General features: G+C 34.7%; 1 protein-coding gene across 4 annotated transcripts in view; it reads right to left on the minus strand.

Moving 5' to 3' along the window:
- TRMT11 (tRNA methyltransferase 11 homolog) overlaps positions 1-16,869 on the minus strand; it is a 64,563-nt gene that overhangs the window by 26,110 nt on the left and 21,584 nt on the right. For all 4 annotated transcript variants that reach the window (XM_036872042.1, XM_036872044.1, XM_036872046.1 and 1 more), the window contains exons 7-11: positions 16,542-16,698; positions 9,328-9,408; positions 5,828-5,992; positions 4,404-4,476; positions 4,128-4,259 (exon numbers count right to left, since the gene is read on the minus strand). In XM_036872042.1, the coding sequence (XP_036727937.1) occupies positions 4,128-4,259; positions 4,404-4,476; positions 5,828-5,992; positions 9,328-9,408; positions 16,542-16,698 (608 nt within the window). The remainder of the gene's footprint in view (positions 1-4,127; positions 4,260-4,403; positions 4,477-5,827; positions 5,993-9,327; positions 9,409-16,541; positions 16,699-16,869) is intronic.

Raw genomic sequence — 16,869 nt, forward strand, 5'->3', positions numbered from 1 at the left:
AACTACTAGGAGAGCACATATGAAGGATTGATGAATTCTGCTTAGAAGGTTTCAGAAAGTGTCACAGAGGTGGTAACAATTAAGCCAGGCCTTGAAAGATGACTAGAATTTTAGGGCTGAGGAAAGAAGAAACAGTATATCAAGCAATGGGTACAGAATAAATAAAGGTTGAAGGACATAACATATACAGAGTGTCTTGATGCTGGCCCAAAATACAATATACTAGAGTGGGGAGAATCTGCACTAGAGGAAGCAGAAGTTTGTTGAGTAGCAGTTTCTTCACCACAATTTAAATTACCAAATAGTGAGAAAATCCTTTTTCAATCATCAGTTCTGACAATTCTTCACAAATAACTAAGCTGTTAGGTAGTATTTTGTTTTTATCGTCTTATACCTTTCAAAATGTCTTGGGTTTTAAAAAAAATAAAAATGTTCTGGGTTTAATGAATAATACCTTAACTTGATTATAATGTGCAAGTCTTATTTTTAAACTTCAATCATATAACAGGATTTGGCTGAGTAAATTAATTCAATAGTAGGACTAAAAGCCTACATTCACTATACCAAAAATACAAAAGTTTTCAAATTAAGCTGTGCTAAGGTACAATTTTTAAATGAATTCTTTATTCCTAGTCTAATAAAAAGCTATATTTGCAATACAACATAACCAAACTAATTCTAAATTGTTTAATTCAGAAGCAAGAACATTATTTCAAACTTTTGCAGATGACTTTAGTTTTAAGTTCATCTAATACTGTGTTATTTTAAAAAGAGTAAATACTTTGGATTATGTTTACTGCAAAAGTGAAAATAGTTCATTCCCTAATATAAACTCAAGACAAACTAAGTTCATTAATAAGATCACTTTGAGTTAAGGGGAGGAGAAGGCACAAAAGAAGTCTAGTTATGAACATCAGAAGACATGACAAATAAGTCAGGGAAGTAAATGCCATAGTAGTCTTTCCATGTGTGTCCTAGCCTGGATGAAATTTGTCCTTTGATAAAACATCTAAGGTAAAAAAAAAAAAAAAAAGTGACAAAAACATGCTTCCCTTTTTTACTTCTAAAAAATCCCTTTGGTTATATGGACTTGGAAATTTCCCCTTGTCGAAAATTATTAAGAGAAGTCACTGAAGAAATATCCAGTGGCCATTTTTTAAGGTCTTCAGAAATACTAAAATAGTTGAAAGTGCCTCCAGTTTGACTTTTTATAAAAAAGAAATAAATAAAAGAATTACACAAGATATTCATAACCACATTTAATTTCAATTATAATTAAATAATAACTACAAAATGGTGGAAAGTCAGAAATGCCAGAATATAAGAAACACACAAAAACTAATGAGGATATTTCAAAAGGACAGAGGAGCCACCTCAGAGGGACTCCTGCTGATCATAAATCTGGGACAATTTGAACAACAAAATAATGATAGTAATAAATTATAACCCAATGAATAATATAGGAATCTATGACTCCATACCAATATAAATTAATAAATTAATTGGAGGGAAGGGAAAACTAATCCTTATAGTAGAATGCCAACTTAAAATGCAGAAGGAATGATGGAATAGAAAAGTCATCATTATGGTGGTTGTCAACAATAGAGTTGTCAATGTGAGTAGTCACCTGATGAAGAACAAGATATTGGTGTAATCTTGTGATACCTCCCCCTGGGAAATAGTAATCGAGAAGAACATGATAACTCACAGCAGAGAAACCTGACAGAGAACAACATGACCAGATGATCAAGTTTAAGACATCCAGTAGAGGTTGGCTCTGTGTGCCCCACAATGCAGTGCACTAAGAGCACAGTATCATTTTTGTGGTATTTCTACCAAGAGCATTGCCTGAGTCTGGTCAAGGAAGAAACATCAGATGGACCGGGTTAGGGGTCAACCTTCACAATACAAGCCCTGTACTCTATAAACTGTTAAGGACACAAAAGATAAGGACAGATTGAGGAAATACTCTAGACTGGAGGAGAATGACATGATGGGTCAATGCAGTACATTTTCCTAGATAGAATGCAATCAGTAATATCTGACTGGGGTCCATGATCTGGACAGCAGCACTATCAATGCTGATTTCCAGACTTCAGGGGTTGATGGTGATTTGACAACAATGCTCTTGCTTCTGAGAAATGCAATGAAATATGCAGGGGTGATGGGGCATCATATCTGCAACTTCTCAAATAGTTCCAAAAAAGATTAATGATAATGGGCATGTGATTAATGTAATGGGTGAGGAAAGGGGGGTAGAGGAGGTGTATGTTAATAGTTGGAAAATTTGGATGGGGGAGAGATGGGAGTTTTTTGCATTTGAAACTTGTCTGTAAATTTGAAATATATTTGAAATAAATTTTTAAAAATTCCAGCTCTGAAAACTTGAATTAAAACAAAAAGACAAGTTAGTTTGCTACTGGAGTTCACCTTGTCTAAGGCAGAAACCACTTTAGAATAAAAATAAACAAATATGCTCTTCTCTGAAAATATTAATAAAACACCATCTATCACTTCACATACCAGACACCTGAGATCTTGGCAAGATGTTGAATTATGTGAACAGCACTAGGAATAACGAAAACAATAAACTAGCTAGCTTTTAACTTTAGACAAGTCATTTCACTCCTTGGAATTAATTTCTCTTATTTCCAGAATTAAGAAATAATTTATTTCTTAACAGAACATAAGCCCTGTGTTAAGGGGTATGGGTATGAATGTGTACAGTCTTATTAGCTGATAAACAAGATGCAAAACTAAAGTTAGGTCATGGCTTCCCTGATGGTGCAGTGGTTAAGAATCCGCCTGTCGATGCAGGGGACATGGGTTTGAGCCCTGGTCCGGGAAGATCCCACATGCCGTGGAGTAACTAAGCCTCTGCGCCACAACTACTGAGCCTGTGCTCTAGAGCCCATGAGCCACAACTACTGAAGCCTGTGTGCCTAGAGCCCGCGCTCTGCAACAAAAGAAGCCACCCCAATGACAAGCTCGCACTCCGCAACGAAGAGTAGCCCCTGCTCGCTGCAACTAGAGAAAAGCCCGCGCGCAGCAACGAAGACCCAATGCGGCCAAAAAATAAATAAATAAATTTATTTAAAAATAATAATAATAATAAAATAAAGTTAGGTCATGGTAGCTCCCAATGAAACATTTATAAAAGAAACAACAAAAAAGCATAGCTTCCAACTGCTGAGGGACCATCCACCATTATGAAAAGACAAACAAGATATCACTGGTCTAAAATGCTTTTTGTACAATTATGTATAGTAAATATAGAAATTAAAATAATTTCTAAAAAAAGATATCTATAGCATATTGAACAAATAGCCAAATTTTCAGCTTGACACTGCCTTTCAAATCTAAAGATCCTGTTTTGTCAACACATCTTGTCTTTCATTGTTGGTGTACACAGCTCTGTTTATAATTAATAATTACTGAATAATAAAACCCAAACCAATAATGTTGAACATAATCAGGGTTTTAAATATATGCATAGCTCTTAGTTTGTTTGGTCTTAGCTTTTAAAAAAGATTTTACTGCACTTACGGTGATCATAAGAGCCAATATATATTCAAGCTAACTAGCAGTTGATAGATGAATCACTCAGCTAAGTTGTTAAAATTTATCTAAGTTTATGGCCTGGCAAAAGAGCTATTGAACACACAGGCCCCGAGCTAAGTATGATATACAACAGGGGCAAACTTTTGCTCTTACAGGCCAGATAGTAAATATTTTAGCCTTTGTGGACCACATGTGTTTCTGACACATATTCTTCTTTGTTGTTTTTTTCTTTTCTAACAACCCTTTAAATCGGTAAAAACCAGTCTTAGCTCAAGTGCCTTACAAAAACAGGCTGAAAACCATATCAGGCTCACAGGCTGTAGTTTGCCAACCCCTGATGTAAAATAAAAAGTTCAAAGCAATTCAATCAATAAGAAGAAGGGGCCTGTTTTATGCAGCGTGTTGGTAAATGAAGGCCATCATACACATTAAATACAAAGATATTTACTCTGAATATGATTAGAGACAGGGAAAAAAAGTATGCTAGATATACAAATACCATAAGAAAAAGTAAAATTATTTAATATTTTAAATAATTAAAAGTAAAATTATTTAATATTACATACTCTGGTGTGTACACTGGTAACCAATAGACTAGTCTTCCACCTAATACGAGGGTCTCAGCTGCAAAGTTTAACAGGTCAAAAAACATATCACTCAGATGATAACTCAAGGAAACAGGAACGTGGCTTTCTGGACTAGACAAAGAAAACGAAATTTCAAAATCAGTGAAAAACTTAAAAACCAGTGAAAAACTTTAAGACTATTAAACTAAGCTAATTAAAAAAAAGCAATATGCTTCTTCCCAAAGTAGTAACATACCATATTTAACTTTTACTTACCATTTTTCTATCCCCTTTGGTATTTCCTTCTGTGAACCTGTTCTTCTTGTAGACTCTCTAATACCATATGGAGCTAGACAGAAAACAGAGGTAACACGGATAGTCAAAAGTCACCTAATCACCACTGCGAAGCAGATGGACATCATGTGCCTCCAGATGTGACACCCTGAGAAGGACACATCACCTATGCAATATTCCAGCTGAGAATGAATAACAAGAGGGACATTCTATTTAAAACACTGGGAGGGCAGGCAAGCAGGTGACTGTATTCTTCAAAATGTCAATGTCATAAAAGACAGAGAAAGGTCGTGAAAATGTTACAAATTAAAGGGGGGTTAAAAGATATGACTACTAAAGGCAATACCTGACACTAGGCTGGATACTGCACTTCAGGGAAAAACATGCTATAAAGGATATTACTGGGTCAATTGACAAAACTGGATGAGAAACTACAGATTAAAGAATTAGCGATTCACTGAAATTGGTAACTGTACTTTGGCTATCTAAGAGACTATCCCTATTCTTAGGAAATATACACTGAAGTATGGGTAGGGTGAAGGGCCATGATGTATACAACTTACTCTCAATTGATCAGGAAAAAAATTACGTATTTTTATAAATACACATAGAGAGTGAGAGCAAATAATAAAGTAGATTATTAATAAAAAGTCACTCAATTTTCAAAAGTATATTCATACTGATATTCATACTTGCTAATTTTTCTTTTGTTAGATTTGAAAATATCTAAGTTACCAAAGAACTGAAAAGGTCTGAGATGGAAGGGTTGAGATACTATATGCCACTATATACAGATTTACTGCCAAATACTATAGAAAAGGCAGATTTATTCTTAGATAGGATGCCTGAAAAGCCCAAGAACTCACATGGCATGAGAAAACAAGTTCTCATGCACATTCTTGAAGCTCAGTGGGTTCACAAGCACAGTGGGTCACACCCAAATTTCTTGTAACTCTATAAAGGAGATGCCAGTTACAACGGGCACAACAAAAAAAAAAAACATAAAAGCTTACACATAGAGAAATGGGAGATATCTGAAACTTTCTTCTTCAAATCTGATACCATAATTGCAAATGACATTTTGGCTCCAGTTGCTATACTAATAACCAATTACGGTCAAATATAAAACTAATATAAAAACAAATTTATGTCTTAAAAAATAAGCCAAAGAGAAAAAGGGATGACAAGTTAATACATATAGTTTAAAAAATCAAAACCACTGAGCTAAATTGGTGTCCTGCCCTACATTCATAATTTTTTCCTTCTAACTATGTGAAGAAGTCAGGGGTGAGGGGAACACTAATACAAGTTGGCTTTTTTTGTTGTACTGATAAATTTTGTACTTTAAATGTAAATGACTTTAGGAACCTAATCCTACCCCTACTTTTGTATAAAAATAAACTTACGATCAGTGATGACTGCATCAAAATATGTGCCCTTCCTCCAAGAAGGTTTAGATGCATCTGAAACCAGGACATCAAGGTAATACTTCTCTAAACCATACTGACGAAGATTTGCCCTAATGTTTTCATCTGGTCCTCTCCATTTCTGGTTTTTCCTACTAGCCTTTCCTGAAGGGAAAGAAAAAGGAAGACAGAACTAACAAACAACATTCTTATCTCGTCATTTAGCTAAAAGTAACGTTTAACTTATCTAAACCTATATTTAATCAAATAAAACTTGCTTTCATTTAAAATCTTAATTTTATTTATACAAAGAATAATTACTTTTATTTTAACTTATTGTAAAAAATATTTTGAAAAGTAAACTGTACTGATGTCTAACTATCCTTTCACATAAAACTGCCTTAAAACACTCATTCAATAATTAATGCATTCAAAGCATACTAATAAAGATACAGAGTTAAACAGAACATGGTCCCTTTCCTCTAGCAGTGCAGAAATACTGAGGAATTAGATAAATGGAACAGAAATGAAGAGAGCTAACTTGGGAAATGCAGGAGCTGTGACCATGGACAGAGGAGGTAAAACGAGAACACAAGAGATGAAAAGTTAAAGTGGGGGGCTCAAGGAAGAAGTTCAAAAGTTTTAGTTTAGGAGACATGAGTGGATGATGATACCATCAGTTAAGATCTGAGAAACCAAGAGGAAAAGAAAACCTAGGAAGAAAGATGAGATTCATTTGAGATACATCAATCTTGATATATACCTTGAGGTACCTACAGAAGCTTCAGAAAGAGATATTCAGCAGGTAGTTAGAGGCCAGAATATATATACTTGAGAGATATCAGTATATAAACTTAAGTTAAATCTATAAGAATGAATGATATTTCTGATTAACCTAGGTGGTAATTACATAAGTGTTTGTTCGATAATTACTCTTGTTATTTTAATAAACTCTTCTGTATTATGATCTACTTCACAATAAAAACAAAACTTAAAAATCAAAAGAAGAAGAATGACATGACTCTGCACAATATGATAAAAGGGGTCAACGAGAGATGCCTGGAGAAAAGCAACATATAAACAGACACTGAAGAAAACTGCAGGGCCTTCAGGAGACTGAGGTGGAAACAAAGAAATCAAAGTACCACCCAATGAAGCCACTGTCTAGGAAACCAAGGGATGCATTATGAAGGTCAACACTGCCAAATACTGTAGATCTGTGGCCTTAGTAAGATTTTTCAGTAGGCATGCAAGCTGAAAAATAACAGGCAGAAGGCAGTTAGAGATGAAGAAGAGGAATAGCAAATAAACTAGTCTTTTTAAGAAGTACTTTGGGGGACTTCCCTGGTGGCACAGTGGTTAAGAATCCGCCTGCCAATGCAAGGGACACGGTTTGAGCCCTGGTCCAGGAAGATCTCACATGCTGTGGAGAAACTAAGCCCATGTGCCACAACTACTGAGCCTGCCCTCTAGATCCCGTGAGCCGCAACTACTGAAGCCCTGGCGCCTAGAGCCCGTGCTCCGCAACAAGAGAAGCCACTGCAGTGAGAAGACCACGCACCGCAACAGGGAGTAGCCCCCGCTCGCCACAGCTAGAGAGAAAGCCCACATGCAGCAACGAAGACCCAACACAGCTAAAAATAAATAAATAAATAAATTTATTTTAAAAAAACGAAAGAAGCACTTTGGGGACTTCGCTGGTGGTGCAGTGATTAAGAATCCGTCTGCCAATGCAGGGGACATGGGTTCGAGCCCTGGTCCGGGAAGATCCCACATGCCAGGGAGCAACGAAGCCCGTGCACCACAACTACTGAGCCTGCGCCCTAGAGCCTGCAAGCCACAACTAGTGAAGCCCGTGCGCCTAGAGCCCGTGCTCCACCACAGAGAAGCCACTGCAATGAGAAGCCCATGCCCCATAACGAAGAGTAGCCCCCGCTCGCCACATCTAGAGAAAGCCTGCACGCAGCAACGAAGACCCAACACAGCCATAAATAAATAAATAAATAAATAAATAAATAAATAAATAAATAAAATTTTAAAAACTCAATCTCTTATAAAAAAGAAAACGAAACACTTTGGTAAAAGGAAGAGGAAAACAAAGTAGTAGCTAGGAGGGTCCCTGTAGGATTGATAGAAAAAGTTTTGTATTTTTAAAATAGAAGAAACTTGGAAGTATTTGAGAGTATAGTAAGAGATTAGAAGCATAGGAAACAGAGGGCATATCTAACAGCATCTTGGATAAGCTCTGAGGAAACTCTACCTCAGCCAGAATTCTACCCAAGTAGACTGAAAGGTTATCACATAACTTTTTTTTTTTTTTTTTTTAAACATCTTTATTGAAGTATAATTGCCTTACAATAGTGTGTTAGCTTCTGCTTTATAACAAAGTGAACACATAACTTTTAAACATAACTCTAATAAATAAAAATTCAAATGAATTATATAGGACAATATCCTTAAAGCAAACATACTGCTTCTACCAAAAGCAAACAGGAATAATTCTTCTTAGCACTTTGTCTACTCTAACATACTGCAGACAAAGACTATCTTTTTCTGGTTAGCCCATTTAGGCGAACTTTATAAAATGTTACTCATTCTCCTTATAGTACTAAATTCCTTATAGCAAGGTAGGAAAAAAGTTCATCAAATACAATATATCAAATTACTTAAGCAAAAGAAAATAAAGTCTAATAAATTCTCACCTATATAATAATTTACACTGGGTGAGTAAAAGGAAAAGCATGTTTTATAGGCTGATTCTAGTTACAACAATGAAATACCAGCATAAATACAATTTCAAAATCAAAGAAACTTTACATTTTTAATACTATTCAGCTATGAAGAAGTATTTTCAGTTTGATTCAATTTCATCCAATCACACTTCATTAGCAAAGCTTCTAGATTTTAAAGTATTTTCCAAAATTGCCTCAAAAGCAAGCAGATGCTTATCTCAAATTACTCTCAGTCTAATGCAGAATCTTTACTATAACTGTCACCTTAACTGTCTCAAAGATGTTTTGGTCAGTTATGAAATTAAAAACATGTATGGTACTCAAGGACTAGAAATTAGAGTATACATATATGACTGCTGAATAAAAGAACGGTGATAATTTTTAGGTAGAAACTCTATATTTTACTAACATGAATATGCTAATTAAAAATGACTAGTCCCTCTCCAACTTCCTTCCCAACCCGAAAGTTTTACAACCTTATTGATTGCCTAGTTTTTAAAAATCTAAGACCAAAAATAGCTCTGAGAGGAGGGATTTTTTCCTACTCATCTTTGTGTTTCCCCGGGGGGTCATTTTGCTCACACTGGATCACTTCATAAAAAGCAGATACCCAATGAAGTCTTATTGTTGTAAGAATAACTAAAACTACATCACAACTCTTTAACATTAAAAATAGATGTATAATGCCATATATAACTATTTAAGTATCTTAAAGGCACATTTGGTACAAGAGCAAAGACTGTAACACTGTCTAGAACCACTACTCACCCAAGCCATGAACGGTGTTGTAGTCTATGTCTGTCCCATATACATATGCACCAAAATGAGCAGATGCTATCAGAAGGCCACCTGAAAAAAATCACACAATTGTGATCTGTTAACCAGAAAGTCCCAGACTCTTATTTCTTCCCCTATTTAATCTGATCCAAATTCTTACAAACCAGCTGTAGGCAGAGTACCCTAGAATGACATTGGTTCTGGCCATATTTAGTAGGTTTCAGAACTGAAAAAACAAACCCCTAAGCTGTGCTCATCACACTGGTCACAAAGCAGGGAATTAATATATGTCCTGGCATTATTACTTTAAACAGCACTACTTTGGGAAAATTATCCTTTTTTTGGTCAAAATAATGTGTATTTAGACATTTTCATCTTATTTTGAGAAGTCTATACAAAAGCATCTTGCTGCTTTCTTACACTGAACATACAAGGCTGCTACACAAAGAGCTGGCAATAAATAAGTCTGACAATTGGGCTTAATTCTCACTGAAGTCAGAGTTTCAAATAACTTAAAGAGGGCATAATTAATATATGAGATTAATTCTTACAAAAATTAAAATATGAGGACAACAAATAGTTACTCCTATTATCAGTGAGGTAATTATCTGATTTTAAACTGTAGATACAAATTTCTGAATAACTGTTATCAGACATACACAAAAATAGGTAATACAACGAATTTTATGTTTACTTAGTGCTGTGAACAAAGAAAGAACAAATGTCCTAACACAATTTGACTAGACTAAGTAATTTGGTAGGTGTGACCAGTTCACATATGAAGGAACATCCTTATAAAGATTAAAAATTAATGAAATCCTTTAAACTAAAAGGTATAATATTTTTAAATTGTTTAAGAATAAAAATTCACAAAGTTAAATATCTTAATAACTGTTCTTCTCAATGAACTTCACTTTTTTAATTATCCAAATTAAAAATGTTCTTAGTACTTGGGTAAGTCCTAATAGCTATACTGCAGAACGATCTGTCAGCCAAACTGAAATCAGAAATATACAGAAAAATATTCTTAGCCTGTGCACAAACTTGGATATGGGGAAATAACTAGGGCTCTTTCCATTATATCCTTTTGAAATGTAATCTCTAAAATTAAGATGGGTAGTGCCTCCAGAGGGTCAAGGTCTATAAATTAATGTGTTCCTTCCATAGCCATTTAAAACATAGTTTGGTAACACGTACTTATAAATATTTTGCTCAATGAAAAATATTATAACTGACTACTACCTAATGGAGCCATGAATAAGAGAAATGGAAGACTAAAAGTACAGCAGAAACCAAAACCTAGGTTCCCTCATACTAACTACAAAAAGCATTTGTTTGAGGAGGTAAGGTTAAGTAAGACCTCATAGTTCTTAGCCTATAACTGGAACAGTCCATATTTAGGAAAGGTACTATATTTAGTAATGACTTGAAATACAAAAATCACTTCACCCAAATTACGAGGAATTACTACAATTCTGCCAATTAAGGCAGATACTCACCTAGAAGAACTAGTTGTCAAGGGGAACAGAAAAGCTTTCCTGTGTTCCTTAAACAGAACCTTATCCATTTGGTTAGAGTGAGTTTTGAGAAGACCCAATTTAGAGTACACTGCTGAAAGGAGATGAATAATCTGTTAGACTACATCTGTTAGTTAACTTTGTGCCCTTTAAAAGCTTTTCAAGTTTCAAATAAAATCACTATAAATTAGCTTCTCTGAACTGGTCACTGGGTAATCACTGTTAATCATCTAGTTGTTTTTTTTCAATTAAATTGAAGCATTTTCACGTTTAGTTATACCTCAGTTGGAGTTTCCTTGGAAGCTTTTTGGTGGAAGAAGCGGTGATAAAAAAAAAAGAGGGGGTGAAGTGTTGAGGGGGCAGATAACATGACTCACCCGATTTCTTATTAGCTATCAAGTGTAAAAATACCACATATGTGATCTAGACTAGCAAATCAGTATTTTAATGTTTTATTACCTAAATAGTAACCAGTTTAAGGTTACGGTAATATCTTACAGGTAAAAGGACACAATAACTGAACTTTTATGATATAGAAACAAATTTATGAGTTTCATCTGTAGAGATTTAAGTGGAAAGCCTTAAAAAATGTGAAAACGAGAACTGGGCTTTGGTTTTGCCGAAAGAAAAGAAAGAAAAATTGTAATACTATGTCACCTATGTAATCCTTAAAAAACCCAAACAAACAAACAAACAAAAACAACTCATAAATTAAGCTAGCAGCTTAAGCAAAAGGATATTGCCAGAAAACAGAAATTCTACCAAACTATGCGACTCAGGAAAAGGGGTCTACAAAGAGTTGTGGATAAAATGGGAAGCAGAGATTTCCACAAAGACCTACAGAGATCCATTATCTCTCTCCTAACTTTCTCTTTTCCTCCTCATAGTCTCCTCCCAGAGGTAGAACAGTGGGTTTCTCAACACCTTGCTCCCATGTCTATCATCTGCAATGACAAAATTTCAAATTTTACTCCTATCCTTAAACCTATGAGCCATTTGAAGGTAGAACAGGCAAGGAGTACACAATAGTCTCCTGGGTATATTCTCAACTACTAAAGGAGTGGACTCATTTGAGAGAGGGGAAAGGGAAAAGCAATCAGAGCTAGGGCTGCAGAGCTACGTCACTGCACCTACAGACATCGGCACACACTTGTGCCAATTATTTTCACTATGGACAAAGAATTAGAAGTTTACAATTTTAACCTTCAATTACCTTGCCTGCTGCCATAATTTGCCAATAGTTGCAAATTATGAATATCTTGGAAATCAGCCAAAGAAGGAACTAGAAAATGAATTCATGGCCAAATTGTTCATCATCACCATTCAATATTAGCTATATCTAACATCTTTCACCAAAAATGTATCTAAGTGCTTAACAAAATAATTAAAAAATGATAAACAGTATGGTTAATTGACTGTCTTCCATCCATTATACAATTTCGTAAGAATTTCATATACATATATTACCTCATTTAACCTCACAATATATTACTTATTACCATTTCACAAATGATGGAATTGAGGCCCAGACAAGTAAAGCATCTTGCTCAAAGTCACATAGTAAGTGACAGAGTAAGGATTTAAAACTTACTCTCTTTGCTCTTATGGTACACTATACTATACAACCTCCTTTAGGGTCAGCAGCAATTGAAGTAAATATTCATTAGCCTACTAATTAGATACACAGAAGTAAAATTTGTTATTAAACAAATTAAGTTAAGTAAGGCTGCACACTCAGTTAATGAGTTGTATACAATTCACGAGTCTCGTATCGCATCACAGGCAGGCCTGTGCCATTACAGGTATTCAACTTATGCATGCTGATCGTTCCTTTAGCAATGTTCATATTAGAACAGCAGTACTTCCTAATTACTGACAGCTGACCCATGATATATATCTTCCCCCTTGAGAAAATGGAGATGTACAACTTAAAATAAATGTTACTATAATGAGAATCAATGTATTTGCTAAAATGGAAATGAAAGTGTGTTTCTGTAGCTCATAATGTCATTCTAGACAAGAGAACAGACTGTCTAAAAGAAAAAGGAAAGGTATTTAGGCAGGAAAAGATTATATCTCTCCTTTCAACTTCCCAGAAGCTTTCTAACCTACTCTATAACCTTGAGAATATCACAAGCCATAAGTAGTCTGTGGGTAAAGCCTTCAGGAAACTAATAAACATCAATTTTGTACCTTTAGAATGGAAAAGGGATATCATACATTTGAATTAAAACAAAAATACTAAAAAAGGAAAAAGGAAAAAAATATCATCCAATACTTTATGAAAAACTACGACCATGGAGGAGGGCACAGGGCTACTTATTTCTCCAGTCCTTCAGAAGGTACTACCCATCGAAGAGACAAAAGGTCCAGGAAAGAGGACAAACTGCTTAAGAACTGTGCCTATTCTCAATTATTAGCCATTACCAGTTATAAAACAAAAGCACCAAAAACTAGCTAAAGTCTTAAAGCTATGCTTAAACAACAAACACAGATTATGAAATGTATTTTAGCAGCATCTTTGCAAAGATCTTCCTCTTGCAATTTTCCATTAACTGTCCTACATATTGCAATTAATTTTCCATTAATTGTCCTATAGAGTATAAACGGTCAAATGACCAAGATATGCTACCCACCCTAAGGAGCAGCCTTAAAGCAAATTAGGGGCAGGTCTGCTCACCCCTTACCACACTGAAAGTAGTCAACACCTTGATTGCTATGGAAGTTAGCATTTCATAATATGCCCAGCCTCGTCTACATCAAGGGAAGGAAATTTTACCCATACTGGTAACTATTTTTAAACTTCATGGTCTGGTCTGTGAGTATGTGTGCATACTAAACACGTACATGTATGTATCTCAAAGAATCACTTCACAGGAAAAGGTTTTAGAAGTCCAAGAACAAGATTAAGAATTAATAGAGGGTTACCATTTGGAAAAAGATAAATTAAATCCATTCCTCACGGCATATAAGAAAATAAACTCCAAATGCATTCGAGATCTAAAAGGAAAATAATCAAAACTACTAAAGTACCAGAAGAAAACAGAGCTGAATTCCTCTATAACTTGGATACAGGGGGAAAGTTTTTGCCTGGCAAAAAAACAATTACATGCAAAGTCAGAACATAAAGGGCAAACTGGGAGAAAATATTTTACATATTTATATACATAAAACAGGAAAAAAGGGGGAGAGTGACTAAAATATAAAGTATTTTTAAAAATGGGGGGGGAATCAAAAAGTCTACAGAAAAATAGGCAAAAGACTTGAAGATAATTCCAAAAAGGTTATAAAACTAGACCTTAAAATAGAAAAAGTGATTAGATCTCACTCGTAAGAGAAATACAAATGAACACTTCACTGAGATAACGTTTTCACCCAACAGATTGGCAAATTTCAAAAGCCTGACAATATACTCTGCTGTGAGGCTGTGAGGGAACAGGGGCTCGTATATCGCTGGCGAGAAGGCAAAATGGTATAATGGAGAGTAATTTGGCCACATTTAACAAAACTACATACGCTTACATTCTTCAACCCAGCAATCCTAATTCTAGGAATTTACCCTGGAGCTATACTTCCAACACTATGAAAGTATATATGTACAGATTATTCACTGCAAGCATTATTTGTAACTGTGAAATATGGGAAACTACCTATATCCAAGTTTAGGTGATTGTTTGAATAAATTACAGTACATAAACCCATGGAGTACAACTATAAAAAAGAACGAAGATAATCTCTATGAACTAAAGGAAGTGATTTCTAAGAAATACTGTTAAGTGAAAAAAAAAAAAAGAAATCTGTAGGGTTAGACCAGAGTTTGTAGTATATGTGAAAACTCACAATTTCTAAAATATGTATATGTTTGGTTGACCCAAAATAAGGAACATTCTGGATAAAAAATAAAGAGAGGAGGGATAGTATTCTTCAAAATTGTAAGTTTTATAAAAGAAAAAGTAAGATTTTGGATATACTCCACATCAAGGGATCAAAGAAATGTTAACAACAAAATACAATACCTGGAAAGGAAAAAAGATGGTATAAAGGGACATCAGTGGGTCAATTACCAAAAATGGAATACAAACACTAAAGTACTGTATTAATAGTATATTTACTAACACTGGAAACTATACTGTGGTTATGTAAGAGAATATCCTTATTCTTAAGAAACATATTCAAGTCTTTGAGAGGTAAAGAGATGTAATGGATGCAACTTACTTTCAAATGATACAGAAAAAAAATACCTTGTATATAAACATAATGAGAAAATAAATGATAAAGCAAATGATGCCAAATTTTAACAACAGTCTACTCTGGGTCAAGGATATGTATGTGTTCTTTCTTCTATTTTTAATCTTGTAACTTTTCTATAAGTTTGGCATTATTTCCTGTAAAGTTCAAAAAGTTGGGGAGGCACTTAGGATAATGAGGATAGGAAAGAAAGGAATAGGTATAATAGTATGTTGGGGGTGGGATATATGAAGACAATGGTGGAATAGCAGAAGAGAGACTCACTAAGATTAATTCAACAACACAGGAAATAATCCCACCAGTTAGAATCTCTTGACCTTGATTCTATGTGCTCCTAATGACATGGGATTGTATTCCTCAAGTTAGTTGATGGTACCATAGCTGGCTGGCAGATCCTAAGGCTGAGAGAGGCAGCATTATGATAGTAAAGAGCACGAGCTCTGGAGTTAGACTGCTTGAGTTTGAATCTCATGAGATTTCTACACTGTGTAACCTTGACCAAGTCACTTAACCTCTGTCTGTGCCATAATCTCAGGAAGATTTTTTTAAGTATCTCAATTTCAGTAGCTGTAAGAATTAAATTAGATAGTAACATTAGAGTGCATAGCTAGTACCTGACATGTTTACTATTCAGCAAATAGTAGCTGCTGCATCATCACTGCTTACAAAGTTACTGATGAGTTTCTGATGGGGAAAGACCACTACAGGAAGAAACTCCAACCATGCATAATTTGTTCCTAAACGATCTGAATCATAATGAATTTAGCCAGATGAACCTAAATGTGAGTACTCCCTAAGTGTAGGCAAGATGGAAAAAAATGGGTTGAAGCAGGAAAACGTCTTCAGAGTCAGATGAAATAAACTTGGACCTTTAGGACTTCCACACAAAGTTAATTATGAGGACACCCAATCAAGTGCATGCAGAACCCAGGTCACGGCCTCAGCAGCCAAGCTCTAGTCCACTGACACTTAGTCACTTTTCTTATTTTCAAACTTCACATATGAACCTCCACAAACCAAAGGCACATTATTTTTTTCCATGTAAGTATATAATTATCAATTTTAAAAGATGAACACTTTTTAAAATTTTGCCACTCAAGTCTTTCTTCCCCCCAAGAGTTTTCCTTTTTTTTTTTTTAATTGAAGTATAGTAAGAGTTTTCCTACTTAAATAAACTATATAGCTTTACAACATTTCTACAATGTATGGTATACTTCCCTTAGTGGTTTACTTGGGGGAAAAAACCCCACAAAATTCTTTCAGCATCCTCTTTGGACGTGGCAAAAGTGTTAAATATTGGCTACTATACAAATATGTGGTTGTCTCTTATCTAATGATAAATAAAAGATTATTTTATCTTTTAGCAAAAATATTACTATGACCGTAACTAATATAAACAAGCAATATCTCTATACTAGTTTAACAATTAAATAAAAATACCTGTTCCAACAAATGGATCAAATACAATATCATTTTCTTTCACTTTTCCGTGGTTGGCCATGATGAATGATAAACCAGCATCCATGCTTGTATTTCCAATAAAGTGTCTCTTTTTGACACTGTATGACTCAATAAGCTCTCTCTGCCCATCTGCAATCTAGATTAGAGATAATTTTCAATTTGTGTAAATGTACAGAACAGATTTAAGATACTTATTCACAATAAACCCACAGTATCTTGATAATGAGAACTTCTTTCCATTTACCACTGCTTCACATAAATATGTGATTAAGGCAGTTATGGACAAATACCTTTATTTCTTAGAGTG

Source organism: Balaenoptera musculus, chromosome 12 (assembly GCF_009873245.2).
Source record: "Balaenoptera musculus isolate JJ_BM4_2016_0621 chromosome 12, mBalMus1.pri.v3, whole genome shotgun sequence".
NCBI lineage: Eukaryota > Metazoa > Chordata > Mammalia > Artiodactyla > Balaenopteridae > Balaenoptera > Balaenoptera musculus.